Source organism: Nothobranchius furzeri, chromosome 4 (genome assembly GCF_043380555.1).
Source record: "Nothobranchius furzeri strain GRZ-AD chromosome 4, NfurGRZ-RIMD1, whole genome shotgun sequence".
In the NCBI taxonomy this organism is placed as follows: Eukaryota; Metazoa; Chordata; class Actinopteri; order Cyprinodontiformes; family Nothobranchiidae; genus Nothobranchius; species Nothobranchius furzeri.
The window spans coordinates 80,777,461-80,791,373 of record NC_091744.1 but is presented as its reverse complement, the minus strand read 5'-3'; the positions used below and the strand labels follow the sequence as shown (position 1 = coordinate 80,791,373).

The 13,913-nt window shown below is 44.0% G+C and overlaps 2 protein-coding genes across 5 annotated transcripts in view; one reads left to right on the top strand and one right to left on the bottom strand.

Annotated features, from left to right (window-relative positions):
* The window catches only part of LOC107396201 (synaptic vesicle glycoprotein 2B), a 28,715-nt gene extending 25,135 nt beyond the window's left edge, over nucleotides 1–3,580 (top strand). For all 3 annotated transcript variants that reach the window (XM_015975791.3, XM_015975790.3, XM_015975792.3), the window contains exon 15: nucleotides 2,738–3,580. In XM_015975791.3, coding sequence (XP_015831277.3) covers nucleotides 2,738–2,921 — 184 coding nt within the window. In that variant the 3' untranslated portion in view covers nucleotides 2,922–3,580. The remainder of the gene's footprint in view (nucleotides 1–2,737) is intronic.
* A 932-nt stretch (nucleotides 3,581–4,512) lies between these two features.
* The window catches only part of LOC107396203 (aminopeptidase N), a 17,652-nt gene continuing 8,251 nt past the window's right edge, over nucleotides 4,513–13,913 (bottom strand). The window contains exons 17-23 of one of the 2 annotated variants that reach the window (XM_054734278.2): nucleotides 9,666–9,813; nucleotides 9,483–9,574; nucleotides 9,123–9,233; nucleotides 7,808–7,975; nucleotides 5,985–6,125; nucleotides 5,677–5,758; nucleotides 4,513–5,609 (exon numbers count right to left, since the gene is read on the bottom strand). In XM_054734278.2, the coding sequence (XP_054590253.1) occupies nucleotides 5,442–5,609; nucleotides 5,677–5,758; nucleotides 5,985–6,125; nucleotides 7,808–7,975; nucleotides 9,123–9,233; nucleotides 9,483–9,574; nucleotides 9,666–9,813 (910 nt within the window). In that variant the 3' untranslated portion in view covers nucleotides 4,513–5,441. The remainder of the gene's footprint in view (nucleotides 5,610–5,676; nucleotides 5,759–5,984; nucleotides 6,126–7,807; nucleotides 7,976–9,122; nucleotides 9,234–9,482; nucleotides 9,575–9,665; nucleotides 9,814–13,913) is intronic. The other variant, XM_054734279.2, reaches the window with a different exon arrangement.

Here is a 13,913-nt window from a genome sequence, read left to right as displayed (position 1 = left end):
TGAAGTGGTGAATCAAAACATTAGGAATCCTAATGTTTTAATTCACCACTTCACCAGTGTGTTTTTCCAGTTTGTGACACGAACCCCTCCTCCATAACCAGGTTACTGGTACGGAAACCTGGAAAGGCCAAAATTCCTCAAATGTTTTTTTTTTCCTACTGGCTGATATGAATTACATAATATTATAGAACAGAGTACATTTTACAGTTTTTCTCAGTTGCTTTGGTGCATTTCTCACAACAGAATTAAACTTTGCACAACAGTTAGTTCAACCTCCACAACATGTAGTCGTTTTAGCACAACCTAGTGGCAGTTTCATGTTCATTTGGACATGAAGCAGTTGAGCAAGTACAAATGTCTAAAGAATGGTCACTTTTGACTTGCTCTTCATCACTATCTCCTTGCTTTTATCATGAATGTCACAATTATTTATACTTGTACCGGCTGAATAGTCATTGTCCTCACAACTAATAGTCTTCATTTCATTGCTTGTGTCATTGCACTCAAAATTGTTGAACATCTTGTCAAACAATGTGTACACCCATTTTGAAACCCCTATTTTTAAGGAGTTTCCATGGAAATCTCCATAAATTACTTTTCTCAGGTGAACCTTATCTCACACCAATGAAAATTGGTGTGTGTCCTGGTGACAATCGGATAATGTATTTAGTGGTTTGGGATAATGTTAGCTTCCATCACTCTGCTGTAGTCAGGCAGTGGTTTGCAGCACACAACAGGATGCTTATGGAGTTTCTTCCTCCACACACTCCATTCCTAAATCCAGTTGAGGAGTTTTTCTCTTCCTGGAGGTGGAAGGTATGTGACAGGCATCCACATACCCAAATGGCCTTGCTAGCAGCCATGGATGCAGCTTGTGATGACATCACAGCAGAGTCCTGCAGAGGGTGGATTCGACACTCCAGGAGATACTTTCCCCGATGCATCGATAGAGCTGACATTCCTGTGATGTTGATGAAAATATGTGGGCCGACAGATGGGAGCGTGTAGATATCAATGATTGATATGCAGCAGTGTCTGTTCAGTTTTTTGTTTTGTTTCATAACTACTGCAGTAAGGTTTACTGTCTAAGTGAGTTTATGTTTGCTGTAAAATGTTTGTTTTACTGTATTTCCCCAGCTGCACAACGCTGTGGACAATTTCAATTAATTATTATCAAGAGTGCATATGAAGTGTCTTGATTTTCCTTTACAGTTAATGGTTTTCAACATGCCATGCATGCTGTCCAGACTTGACATGTCATTGGGAAGCACCTACAAAGAAATCCGTCACAATGGGAACATGTTCAAACCATTTGATTTTGTGACCACCGGTGCTGGTGGAATGACTGGTAATTGTGACAGCCCTGACACTTGGATTGATATAAGTACTTGCTTTTGATGAATATATTATCTGTTTTGATGAAGGGACTTGCTTTTGAAGCATTGACTACTTATTTTGAACAACTGACTTTTCTATTTGATGAAGTGACTCACTTTTGCAAGTTATCCACCATGTTTTGCAGTTTGCACTGATTGTTTTGAGAAGAGCCTTAGTAGTGGAGCAGAGATCAATTCTGTTGTGAGAAATGCACCAAAGCAACAGAGAAAAACTGTATTAGTCCCACCGTGGAGACATCCACTCATTACAGCAGCACACACACTTAGATACACAGATGACAGTAAAAGTGATTCCAGCCATGTTTGCTTTGATAACTTCAATAACTTCATGCTGATGACCACATGAACATAATCCTGTTTAGTGGATGCAATTTCATCATGAAGTTAGCTTAACATGATAGATTGTTTTCTTGACAGGAAATAATAACTGGTAATATTATGAATGACATGATACCCTCCTCCCCCCATAGATAGATAGATAGATAGATAGATAGATAGATAGATAGATAGATAGATAGATAGATAGATAGATAGATAGATAGATAGATAGATAGATAGATAGATAGATAGATAGATAGATAGATGAAAGATAGATAGATAGATAGATAGATAGATAGATAGATAGATAGATGATAGATAGATAGATGATAGATAGATAGAGATAGATAGATAGATAGATAGATAGATGATAGATAGATAGATAGATAGATAGATAGATAGATAGATAGATAGATAGATAGATAGATAGATAGATAGATAGATAGATAGATAGATGATAGATAGATAGATAGATAGATAGATAGATAGATAGATAGATAGATAGATAGATAGATAGATGATAGATAGATAGATAGATAGATAGATAGATAGATAGATAGATAGATAGATGATAGATAGATAGATAGATAGATAGATAGATAGATAGATAGATAGATAGATAGATAGATAGATAGATAGATAGATAGATAGATAGATAGATAGATAGATGATAGATAGATAGATAGATAGATAGATAGATAGATAGATAGATAGATAGATAGATAGATAGATGAAAGATAGATAGATAGATAGATAGATAGATAGATAGATAGATAGATAGATAGATAGATAGATAGATAGATAGATAGATAGATAGATAGATAGATAGATAGATAGATAGATAGATAGATAGATAGATAGATAGATAGATAGATCCAGGACCAGAGTTGAATACCGTGACTTGAAGTCTTAAAAACTTGTTAGTGTTACTTTAAGAGGGTGTGACTTGTTTTAAACGTGTTAAACTAGCATTTCTCAAAACTTTGCAGCTTCCTGTACCGGTTCTGTTGTTTCTGTCACAGGGCAACGGCGTTTGGCGTGCTGAACGCTCTCTGTAAGCTGGCGGCCGTCCTCGGCAGCTCGATTTTCGCCAGCTTTGTGGGCATCACCAAAGCCATCCCCATCCTGCTGTCCTTTACTGCTCTGGTTTGTGGCGGCCTAGTGGCACTCAGACTACCCGACACGCGACAGAAGATCCTCCAGTGACGTGCTGTGGGGTCTGTAGGGGGCGGAGCTTCACACATGAAGCTGTTTGACTCTTCACTGCACTTGAAAAGTGATGGGAACAAAAACAAGCTTTCTGTTTGAGGCAAATTCCAGGTGCCCAAGTCTTCACGTGACCCATCCTCATTTGTGTGTGTGTGTGTGTGTGTGTGTGTGCGTGTGTGTGTGTGTGTGTGTGTGTGTCCTGCATGATGCTCCTTCCACCTCCATGTCATGAAGCTCCTCAGAGAGATGTTTTCTCCTCCTTCTTGTGCTCACAGCTCCCTCTTGTGGAGAAAATGGACTCTGCTCAGCAGTCAGCCTTCCTGACTTTTATATTATTTGATATTGTATTTTGATTCTGACGGTGTTGTTTGATTTTATTGTCATCTATACAAGAGCAGACATGGCTGCTGCAGGATGTTCTCCATCCTTCTTCAGCCTGCGACCCGTTTCGTTGGCTTTAGTGATTCTGTTTGGACTCTCTGAACCACCAGCCGTCTAGCGCCAGCACACATTTGTTTTCTTTAAGGTGTTTCATGTGTAAAGAGCTGCATGTCTGTCTGGTGTATTCTCTTCGCTGTTTCCACCATAATGTGTAACCTGGTCTGAGTCTTTAAGTCCAATAAAAGGAGGGTGGACCGGTTGGGGTGCAGACCCGAGGCTGCTTACCGCCTGTTTCATTTACAGACTGACGGCGTCGCTCACTTGTGTCTTTAAAGGTTATTTTCTAGGTGAGGAGGGGTGGAGCTGACCTCCTGCAGCAAGCCCAGATCATAGCACTGCCCCCACAGGCTTGTACAGTAGGCACTAGGCATGATGGGTGCGTCGCTGCATCTGCCTCTCTTCTTACCCTGGTGCACCATCACTCTGGAACAGTGTCCATCTGGACTCATCAGACCAGTTTTAATAAAGCGTCGGACAGTTCTGAACCCAGTTTGAGTCGTTTCTGCATCTCCTTGGATGTTTCCTCTGTTTGATGCCCATGATCTGACCCTTCTCACACAGACTAACATCTTCTCTACCACCAGATGTGACGTTCCACCTGGTTGTTTAAAAAATGAGAAGCAGCTTGTTGCTCCAGTTGGGTTAAATAACTTGTTGCAGCTGAAATGGTAAATGGCCTGTATTTGATATAACGCCTTCTAGAGTCTTGGAATCCCCAAGGCGCTTGACAACACATTCACCCATTCACCCACACATTCACACACTGGTGGGGGTGAGCTACGATGCAGCCACAGCTGCCCTGGGGCGCACTGACAGAGGCAAGGCTGCCGAGCACTGGCACCACCGGTCCCTCCGACCACCACCAGCAAGCAAGGAGGGTTAAGTGTCTTGCCCAAGGACACAACGCCAGCGACAGACTAAGCGGGGCTCGAACCTGCAACCTTCCGATTACGGGGCGAGCTCTTAACTCCTGTGCCACCGTCGCCCCAAGATAATTGCCCTGGCATCTACCTGCCTGCTTAGCTACATCCAGGTGGAGACTTGATTGGACGGACGGTGTATTTATGTAGATCTTAAAACTGAAAAGGCACATAAATTGAAAATAGATCTGATTATATTCACTATTCATGAAATAAAGCAGCCTGCATTTTTTATTTATTGTCATTTTTATTTATTGTTTTTCATCATTAAAGGTTCATAGATAAAAAGTACAAGTGCTTTAAAAAAGATCTAAATAATTAAAAGTTTCTAGAATCATAATGATGCCGCTGAAAATAACATGAGTCTTGTTTCCACTAATGCAGATATGAACTACCTGAGTGTTAACTGACACTAAGCCCCGCCCCCTGTGCAGCAGTCAACTGCTGAACAGATTTTTTTTATCCGAACTAAAATTTCTGTGTAGAGTCATAAAAATTCCCATCACACTGCAGAGAAGTACCTGAACAGCCTATGTTCGGAGAAATAGAGTTTATATTCTTCAGATGAGATGAGCTAACAGCTAGTCTGGGGCTAAGGAGTGTCTCTGTTCTGTCTTTTTCATCTGAGGGGTTTTACAACTTCAAACAGAAAAAGGAGGAGTCACCTGTGGCGTGCTCGTCACTGATGCTGTTGGAGGTGTGATGTGAAGAGTGGGATGATAACACGTTTCTGGTGAACCGGGACGTTTAACAAGTGAACTTGCTCTCTGCATGATGGAAGCTGGTGACTCCGTGGTTTTAGGCTACAACTGACGAAGTTCCTCTGAGGAGCAGTTGTTCTTATTGAGGGTGACGGAGAGCCTTCACACAGGGTCATGATGACTAATCAACCATCTCATGTGAGCAGAAATACAGAAAATAAAAGCTCGTGCATGAAAGCAGAGAACAAAGATCAGTTTAAGCTGGCGGTGGCTGCTGTCTGCAGCTTGTCCATAGATGTCACTGCTTGATCCTCATTAATCCTTTAAGGGTTAAATTAGCTTAGATGTGGGGTTAGGGTAACACGTTAGGCCATTTAATCTGATCCTGGAATTCTTCTTTCAAATATTTCATAACATTTCCTTCTGAAAACCTGCTTGTCATCCACGACTCCTCCTTAGTCCCCCCACCGACGTCCAGTCTGGCTGCTGAACCAGTCCAGAACCTCCGCTTTGTTCTGCTGCACCCACTTGATGTTAGCCTTGGTCCTCTCCAGGGCCTGATCCACAGCCAGCGACGCAGAGCCAAACCCCATGTCTTTGTGCTCGTCCACAAACTCCGTCAGCTGCCAGAAGAGGAACAGCAGGTCAGCCTGAGCTCAGGTGATTTGGAGGAGGGTCGTTAGAGAATACCTGCTGTAGCTCAGTAGCTGTGGAGAAGCGGGACGAGACCCCAGAAATCAACGAGGAAAACGAGAACGAGCCAACGCCGTAGCTGGAATCAAAAAGGCAGAATTGCATTCCCTGAATTCCTTTTGAAGCTTTTATGAATCAGATGGAATCAGAGACGTTCTTCTGTCACCCGACCATCATTATTTAGATCATTAAAACCTTTTATCTGAACGCGTCTAACTTCAGTGCTGTTCGTTCATTGGTAAATGATGCCCCGCCTCTCCAACCGCTGTTGCTAGGAGACCGTGTTAGTGTGTGTTGAAGCTCACTCTGTGAACATGTAATCCCAGTGTTCCCTGATGAAGTCCCAGGCCAGCGCGTGTCCTGCTCGGGTACCGGCTACCGCTGTGATGACGGCGGTGGCGTCCTGCTTTCGGATCATGGAGGAGTTTAGGGTGTATGACAGGTACCTGTGGAGACAGGAAGTGATGTCACAAACAAACATTGTGGACACGTAAAACATTTTACTGTGTTCAAAAGCAGCCAGTAAGAACAAGTTGGTGGCTTTCAAGCAGATCACAGAATACCTCTCACAAAACTGTCTGCTTGACCCTTACCAATATGGGTTCAAAAAGGGCCACTCCACTGAAACTGCTCTGTTAGCAATGATGGAATCCTTAAAAGAAGCTAGAGCGACTGCCAAATCCTCAGTGCTTATCCTGCTCGACATCGGCTGCATTTGACACTGTCAACCATGGCTTCCTTTTGTCCACTCTCTAGCATGGACATCACAGAGAAAGCACACGCCTGGTTTGAATCGTACCTCACAGGACGATCATTCAGTGCATCTTGGCTTGGACAATCCTCTACCGTGCAACCATCTTGCCACAGGAGCCCCCCAGGGCTCTGTACTAGGACCTCTTCTCTTTGTCATATACACCACCTCACTGGGTGAGATCATTTGATCACATGGCTTCTCCTACCACTGCTATGCAGACGACACCCAGCTCTATCTGTCATTTCCACCAGACGATCACACTGTCTCTGCACGAATATCAAACTGTCTCTCTGACATATCAAAATGGATGAAATCCCACCATCTCCAACTCAACCTCTCTAAAACTGAACTAGTTGTCATCCCAGCAAAACCATCCATACAGCACAATATCTCAATCCAAAATGACTTCCTATCTCTGGCTCCTTCAAAGGCAGTTCGAAATCTGGGTGTTGTGATTGATGAACACCTGACCTTTAAAGATCATGTTGCCTATGTTGCTCGTTCATGCCGCTTTGCGCTGTATAACATACGGAAGATCAGACCATACCTAACACAACATGCCACCCAGCTCCTGGTGCAATCTACTGTTATCTCCTGCCTCGATTACTGCAATGCCCTTCTAACTGGTCTTCCAGGCTGTACTGTGAGACCTCTTCAAATGGTCCAGAACGCAGCGGCGCGTCTGGTCTTCAATCAGCCAAAAAGAGCACACGTCACCCCTCTGTTCATTGAGCTCCACTGGCTGCCGCTAACAGCACGCATCAAATTCAAATTGCTAACACTAGCATACAAAGTCCGAGACGGTACGGCTCCCATCTACCTGAATCCTCTTGCAAAGGCTTACGTCTCGGCCCGGCCGCTCCGGTCATCGCAGGATCGTCGGCTAGCAGTGCCTACACCACGCTCAGGACAATCCAGACTCTTCTCATGCATCGTTCCACAAATGTGGAATGACCTTCCAAGCACTACCAGAACAGGGGCTTCCTTTTCAATTTTCAAGAAACTCCTGAAGACCCTGCTCTTCAGAGAGCATCTTCTAAACTAGCACCCTCCCTGCACCTGTCCCCCCTCTCTACTGTCCACTCCTTGTTCCCTCCTCTCCATGATTGATGTCAAGTTGTTGTTGTTATTGTTGTTGTTAGCCTCAAGGGCAACATGCCGATTATCACTTGTAAGTCGCTTTGGACAAAAGCATCTGCTAAATACATAAACATAAGTTATCTGAAAACAACGTTTTGATACCACAGACTTAGACACAAAGGTTTTATGAGTTTTCAACATTTCAACACTTCCAGAGATTTTCAGATGAGATTCATGTCCAACTGTAACTGAACAGGAGTATTTCTGTGAGTCGGCGTGTGACGTGGCACTCACCTGCCCAGCAGCTCGGCTCTGTTGCTGCAGGCCAGCGCAGACATGAGGTCTGTCGCCTCGCTGGCTGCTGACGCCTTTTTGAACTGCAGCCAGCCGAAGTTCCACTCAGCCTCGCCGCCTGCAGCCAGGGCGCTGCAGTACACCGCCGAGCGCAGGTTGGGCGGGACGCTGACGGGACAGGAAGTCAGATTCTTCAATCAGAACCACGGAATCCTTTTAATCAGCTGACGAGCGGTCAGACTTCAGCTGTTAAACGTATCTGTGCTCGTGTGGAACCGCCACTAACTGGACAAACCTGACCTTTAAACCAGAAGGTTCGGTACTAAAGGGCCAGAGTTAAAGATCTGCGTAGTTAACCTTGACAGGACACGAGGGAACCAGACTACCAACCTGAGTCAGTCTTATTTGATTTTTTTACTGTTCAGGGTCTACTTTGTGTATCTTTACTCTTTGTGTTTATTTATTATTTTATTGTTTTTATTTCTGCGTGCAGGACTGGGCTTCTCTGACTGGTGGCTGAGAAGGTGCTCTATGAAAGAGTGAATAAATGAATGAATGAATGAATAACAACCCCTCAGTTCACCCCAATTCCTACAGACAGACCCTGCTTTGGTTGTTCTAATCCCCCAAAGCGTGAGTGACCAAAGCTACTGGTTGTGTAGCACCAGTCTAAAGAAAAAAGTTGATCTTCTCAGTCCCTACACCCCCAGCAGGTCCCTGACGTCCAGTGACCACAGCCACCAGACTAAAGGTCAAAGGTGACAGATCGTCTGCTGCTGTGGCCCCCAGACTCTGGACCTCTCTCCCCCTGAGCCTGAGATCAGTGGACTCAGTGGTCTCCTTTAAACTCACCTGTTCAGGCTTTGGTGGGACCTTCATCACCTCCCTCTCCTTGTTCTGCTCTTGTTCAGGCTTTCCCGGGATCCACTGGTTTCCCTCTTTCTCTCTCTTTCCTTGAATTTTTTTTATCACAAATCTTTATTTTTTAATCCTTTTTAATCATTTTTTGAAGATTTTTTTTTGTATTTTAAATTTTTTGTTCATGTGAAGCGCCTCGTGGCTTCATCCTCAGAGGCGCTACTTACAGCGGTAGGGCAGAGGGTCGGTATCCAGTGTGTTTTACCGTTTTCCTGCTTCAACACACCTGATTTTAATCAGCAGGTGATTAACAGGCTTCTGTAGAACATGATGAGCTGCTGCACAGGTGAATCAGGTGAGTTGGATCAGGGAAACAACTAAAACATGCTGGGGATAACAAACTCTCTCTCTCTCTGTTATTTCTAAGTGGTCTGATGAGACAGTGAAATGAACCCACGGGTTGTGTTGAGGACTGTTCATCCACAGCCGGAACCAGTCTGTCGTCAGGTTGCGACACTCGGCCAGCCCGGTCCTGCAGGCCGTACGGAGCGCGTTCACCTGGTTGTACCTGCAGGAGAGACAGCGGTCACAGGAAGCAGAGATGTTTTATCTCCATTGTGTCTCAGACTCATTCAGACCCAGAGCCAGATTCGCTGAACGTGGCTTTGCTTCTGTCAGCTGGACTCTGGTCAACAGGTAAGTCAGCCATCAAACTCGGAGCAGCTCAGCTTGTCTGTCTCCAGGAATGAGCTAAGAGCATCGTTGTCATCTTGGTACATATGTGTGTGAAGTGGTGTGTCTGTGTCATTCTCCTCACTGGTCGGTGTGTTTCTCGGGAACGCTGGTCCAATTAGACGTCAGGTTCTTGAAGTAAAAGAAGAGCTGAGTCACCTGCTTCCGGACATAATCCTGAGAAACCAGAGAGACGAGGAGAACATTTCTGTGTATCTGTTTAGATGACCCAAGCTTCCACCAGCAGCTGAACTCAGACAGCCCTGACCTGCATGGGCTGGTGGACTTCAGTCCGGTCCAGCATCAGCTCATAATACTGCAGATTGTTGAGCGCTGCCTGCCAGGGGAGGAACTCGGTCTCCTGAGACAGGTAAGACGTGGATCTGAGGGCCAGAGAGGTGGAGACAAGCTGAGCCCTGTAGAGACGAGAAGTCACATCCAGGTAATAACTCAGCTGTGTCACTGACCAGAAATCAGAAGAACATGAAGACAAAAGTCTCAGAAGTCCTACGCTCTTCTGGGAAGAAGGGACCAGCTGTAAATCGCTGTCAGCATCTGTTTTGTAGCCAGCTACAAAAAACTTGAGAGGAACTGGAGGACGTTGATGAACACCTCACAAAGAAAAACGCTGATTCAGCAAAACAAGCCAGAGTTCTGCAGAAGCAACACTTCATGTTACTTTATACTGTTTCACACTTTCAGTTTGAAATGGTAGAAAATATCATGAAGTTGAATTGTAAAAACTCCGTAAACATTAGCTGTGTTTAGAGCTCCGGTTCAAACATTGATGAATTTTAGCAGCAATAAGCTTCTGTTTGTCTGTGGAGACTCTTTGAAGCCATCAAATCCCAACACATCCCAAATCCCACATCCCAATTCTATCACACATCCCAACTATCCCACATCCCAACTATCACACATCCCAACTATCACACATCCCAACTATTCCACATCCCAACTATTCCACATCCCAACTATCACACATCCCAACTATTCCACATCCCAACTATTCCACATCCCAACTATCACACATCCCAACTATTCCACATCCCAACTATCACACATCCCAATTATTCCACATCCCAACTATCCCACATCCCAACTATCACACATCCCAACTATTCCACATCCCAACTATCACACATCCCAACTATTCCACATCCCAACTATTCCACATCCCAACTATTCCACATCCCAACTATCACACATCCCAACTATCACACATCCCAACTATCACACATCCCAACTATTCCACATCCCAACTATTCCACATCCCAACTATCACACATCCCTACTATCACACATCCCAACTATCACACATCCCAACTATTCCACATCCCAACTATCACACATCCCAACTATCACACATCCCAACTATCACACATCCCAACTATCACACATCCCAACTATCACACATCCCAACTATCACACATCCCAACTATTCCACATCCCAACTATTCCACATCCCAACTATCACACATCCCTACTATCACACATCCCAACTATCACACATCCCAACTATTCCACATCCCAACTATTCCACATCCCAACTATTCCACATCCCAACTATTCCACATCCCAACTATTCCACATCCCAACTATCACACATCCCAACTATCACACATCCCAACTATCACACATCCCAACTATCACACATCCCAACTATCACACATCCCAACTATCACACATCCCAACTATTCCACATCCCAACTATCACACATCCCAACTATCACACATCCCAACTATCACACATCCCAACTATCACACATCCCAACTATCACACATCCCAACTATCACACATCCCAACTATCACACATCCCAACTATTCCACATCCCAACTATCACACATCCCTACTATCACACATCCCAACTATCACACATCCCAACTATTCCACATCCCAACTATTCCACATCCCAACTATTCCACATCCCAACTATCACACATCCCAACTATCACACATCCCAACTATCACACATCCCAACTATTCCACATCCCAACTATTCCACATCCCAACTATCACACATCCCAACTATCACACATCCCTACTATCACACATCCCAGTTCTATCACACATCCCAACTATCCCACATCCCAACTATCACACATCCCAACTATTCCACATCCCAACTATCCCACATCCCAATTCTATCACACATCCCAACTATCACACATCCCTACTATTCCACATCCCAACTATTCCACATCCCAACTATCACACATCCCAACTATCCCACATCCCAACTATCACACATCCCAACTATTCCACATCCCAACTATTCCACATCCCAACTATCACACATCCCAACTATCACACATCCCTACTATCACACATCCCAACTATCACACATCCCAACTATCACACATCCCAACTATCACACATCCCTACTATCACACATCCCAACTATCACACATCCCAACTATCACACATCCCAACTATCACACATCCCAACTATCACACATCCTAACTATCCCACATCCCAACTATCACACATCCCAACTATCACACATCCCAACTATCACACATCCCAACTATCACACATCCCAACTATCCCACATCCTAACTATCCCACATCCCAACTATCCCACATCCCAATTCTATCACACATCCCAACTATCACACATCCCTACTATTCCACATCCAGGGGCGGTTCTAGACCAAATTTTCCAGGGGGGCCACAGTGGGGCCAGTATTTTTTCATGGGGGCGCAAGAAAAAAAATCATAATTAAAGACAATGAACAAGTAAACTATTACAGTGAATGCAGTAATGGTTTACTTGTGAAAGTAAAACTGGCATGTTTTTATGGTACTCAGATAACAATTCTGAATGCTTCACCGCAACATGTGACTTGAGTAAAAAAATAATTCTAGTTGATTATTATAGTTTGTGACTTTATTTGAAGATTATATGAACTGTACATATGAAAAATAAACATTCAAACAAATAAAATATGTGCACAATACAATTTGCTTTTTGTAGTCAACACACACACACACACACACACACACACACACACACACACACACGTAAGCATAATCACTTCACCAATTGTTTTGATATACTCACGATTTTCTTTAACCTTTTACTGTGTTCCTTGTCGAGTATATTAGCCAATGTTGTATTAGCTTCCACAGCCCTCTGGTAGTCCCTCCACGCTATCATTGAATCCTTATGCCTTTAAGACTTTGCATGTACTGAAAACCCCTCCTCTCTCAGTTGCTTTTTTCCAGTTCCTAAATCCACATGGTGAGTCAAACACACTTCCTGCACTATTTGGCAGAGCTAAAATGTCTGCATGCATGACAATAAGTAGAGTCCATAGTAACAGAATATTCAACCCAAGGATGACTTTCATACCAGCTTGGCTGAAAGCTGTGTCTTCTGTCTCCTATTAATGTCACTGGAAATGTCCTCAAATGATGCTGAGTAGGTGGGTCATCCTTACACTTGCTGATATCTGAAAAAAATAAATATTAGCATGAGGATAAAAGTCATAATTAGTTAATTCAGAGTCTTATTTTATCTATTTATTAAATATAAACAACAGAAATGTTGGTCCAGAGTCAGCATGCCTCAAATGCATTTTACACACAATATGAGCTGCAAACACAGAGGGGTTGTTCAACACCCACAAACCTGACGGTAGTGTACACGGTGCACGTGACAGAAGATGTCCCTCTTTTTGTTCCTCACTCTCTCCCTCACAGCCTACATCTTCCTCCTCCTCACTCTCAGGGTGGACAGCCTCTGACCTCTCTGGTTCCTCTCCAACCAACTCCTCCTTCTCTCTTTCATCCTCTCTGTCTACGCTGTTCTTTATCAACAGCGGTAAAAAAAGGACAAAACGTCCCGCTGATGCTTCCAGTCAGTGCTGCGAGAGTCATAGATAAATGAATACTGTGATCTAATCTCAACGTGTCTAAGGCTTGAAATGCAGCAACTTCATGTTTATTTTACAGTTAATGTTACAAAGGAAAAACAAATCAGTGTTAACTGTGGATAGACTCAGTTAGGAACTTAAAAGTAAACGACCGAAACGCGCGACTATGATCAAAACACTGATGTCAGGAAAATAAACTGTATTGCTTACCTTCGTCTCTTAGCGTCTTTCCGTTTGGCGTCCTCAAGAACTTCTTCGGGTCCCATTTAAACTATTTTTAATCTTTTATTCAAAAATCCACCGGGTAAACAGTTCTGTCCACAGAGTGTGCTGCGCTCTAAAGGCTCCGTGTGAAACGCTGCAGCGCATTAGTTCCCGTCTCCGAGGCAGCGCGCGAAAAAAAAAATCCGATCTCTTCAGCACAGGGGCCACAACAGGGGCCAGGGCCGGTTCTACAGGGGCCCAGGCCCCTGTGGGCCCCCGTTTAAAACCGCCATTGTCCACATCCCAACTATTCCACATCCCAACTATCACACATCCCAACTATCCCACATCCCAACTATCACACATCCCAACTATTCCACATCCCAACTATTCCACATCCCAACTATCACACATCCCAACTATCACACATC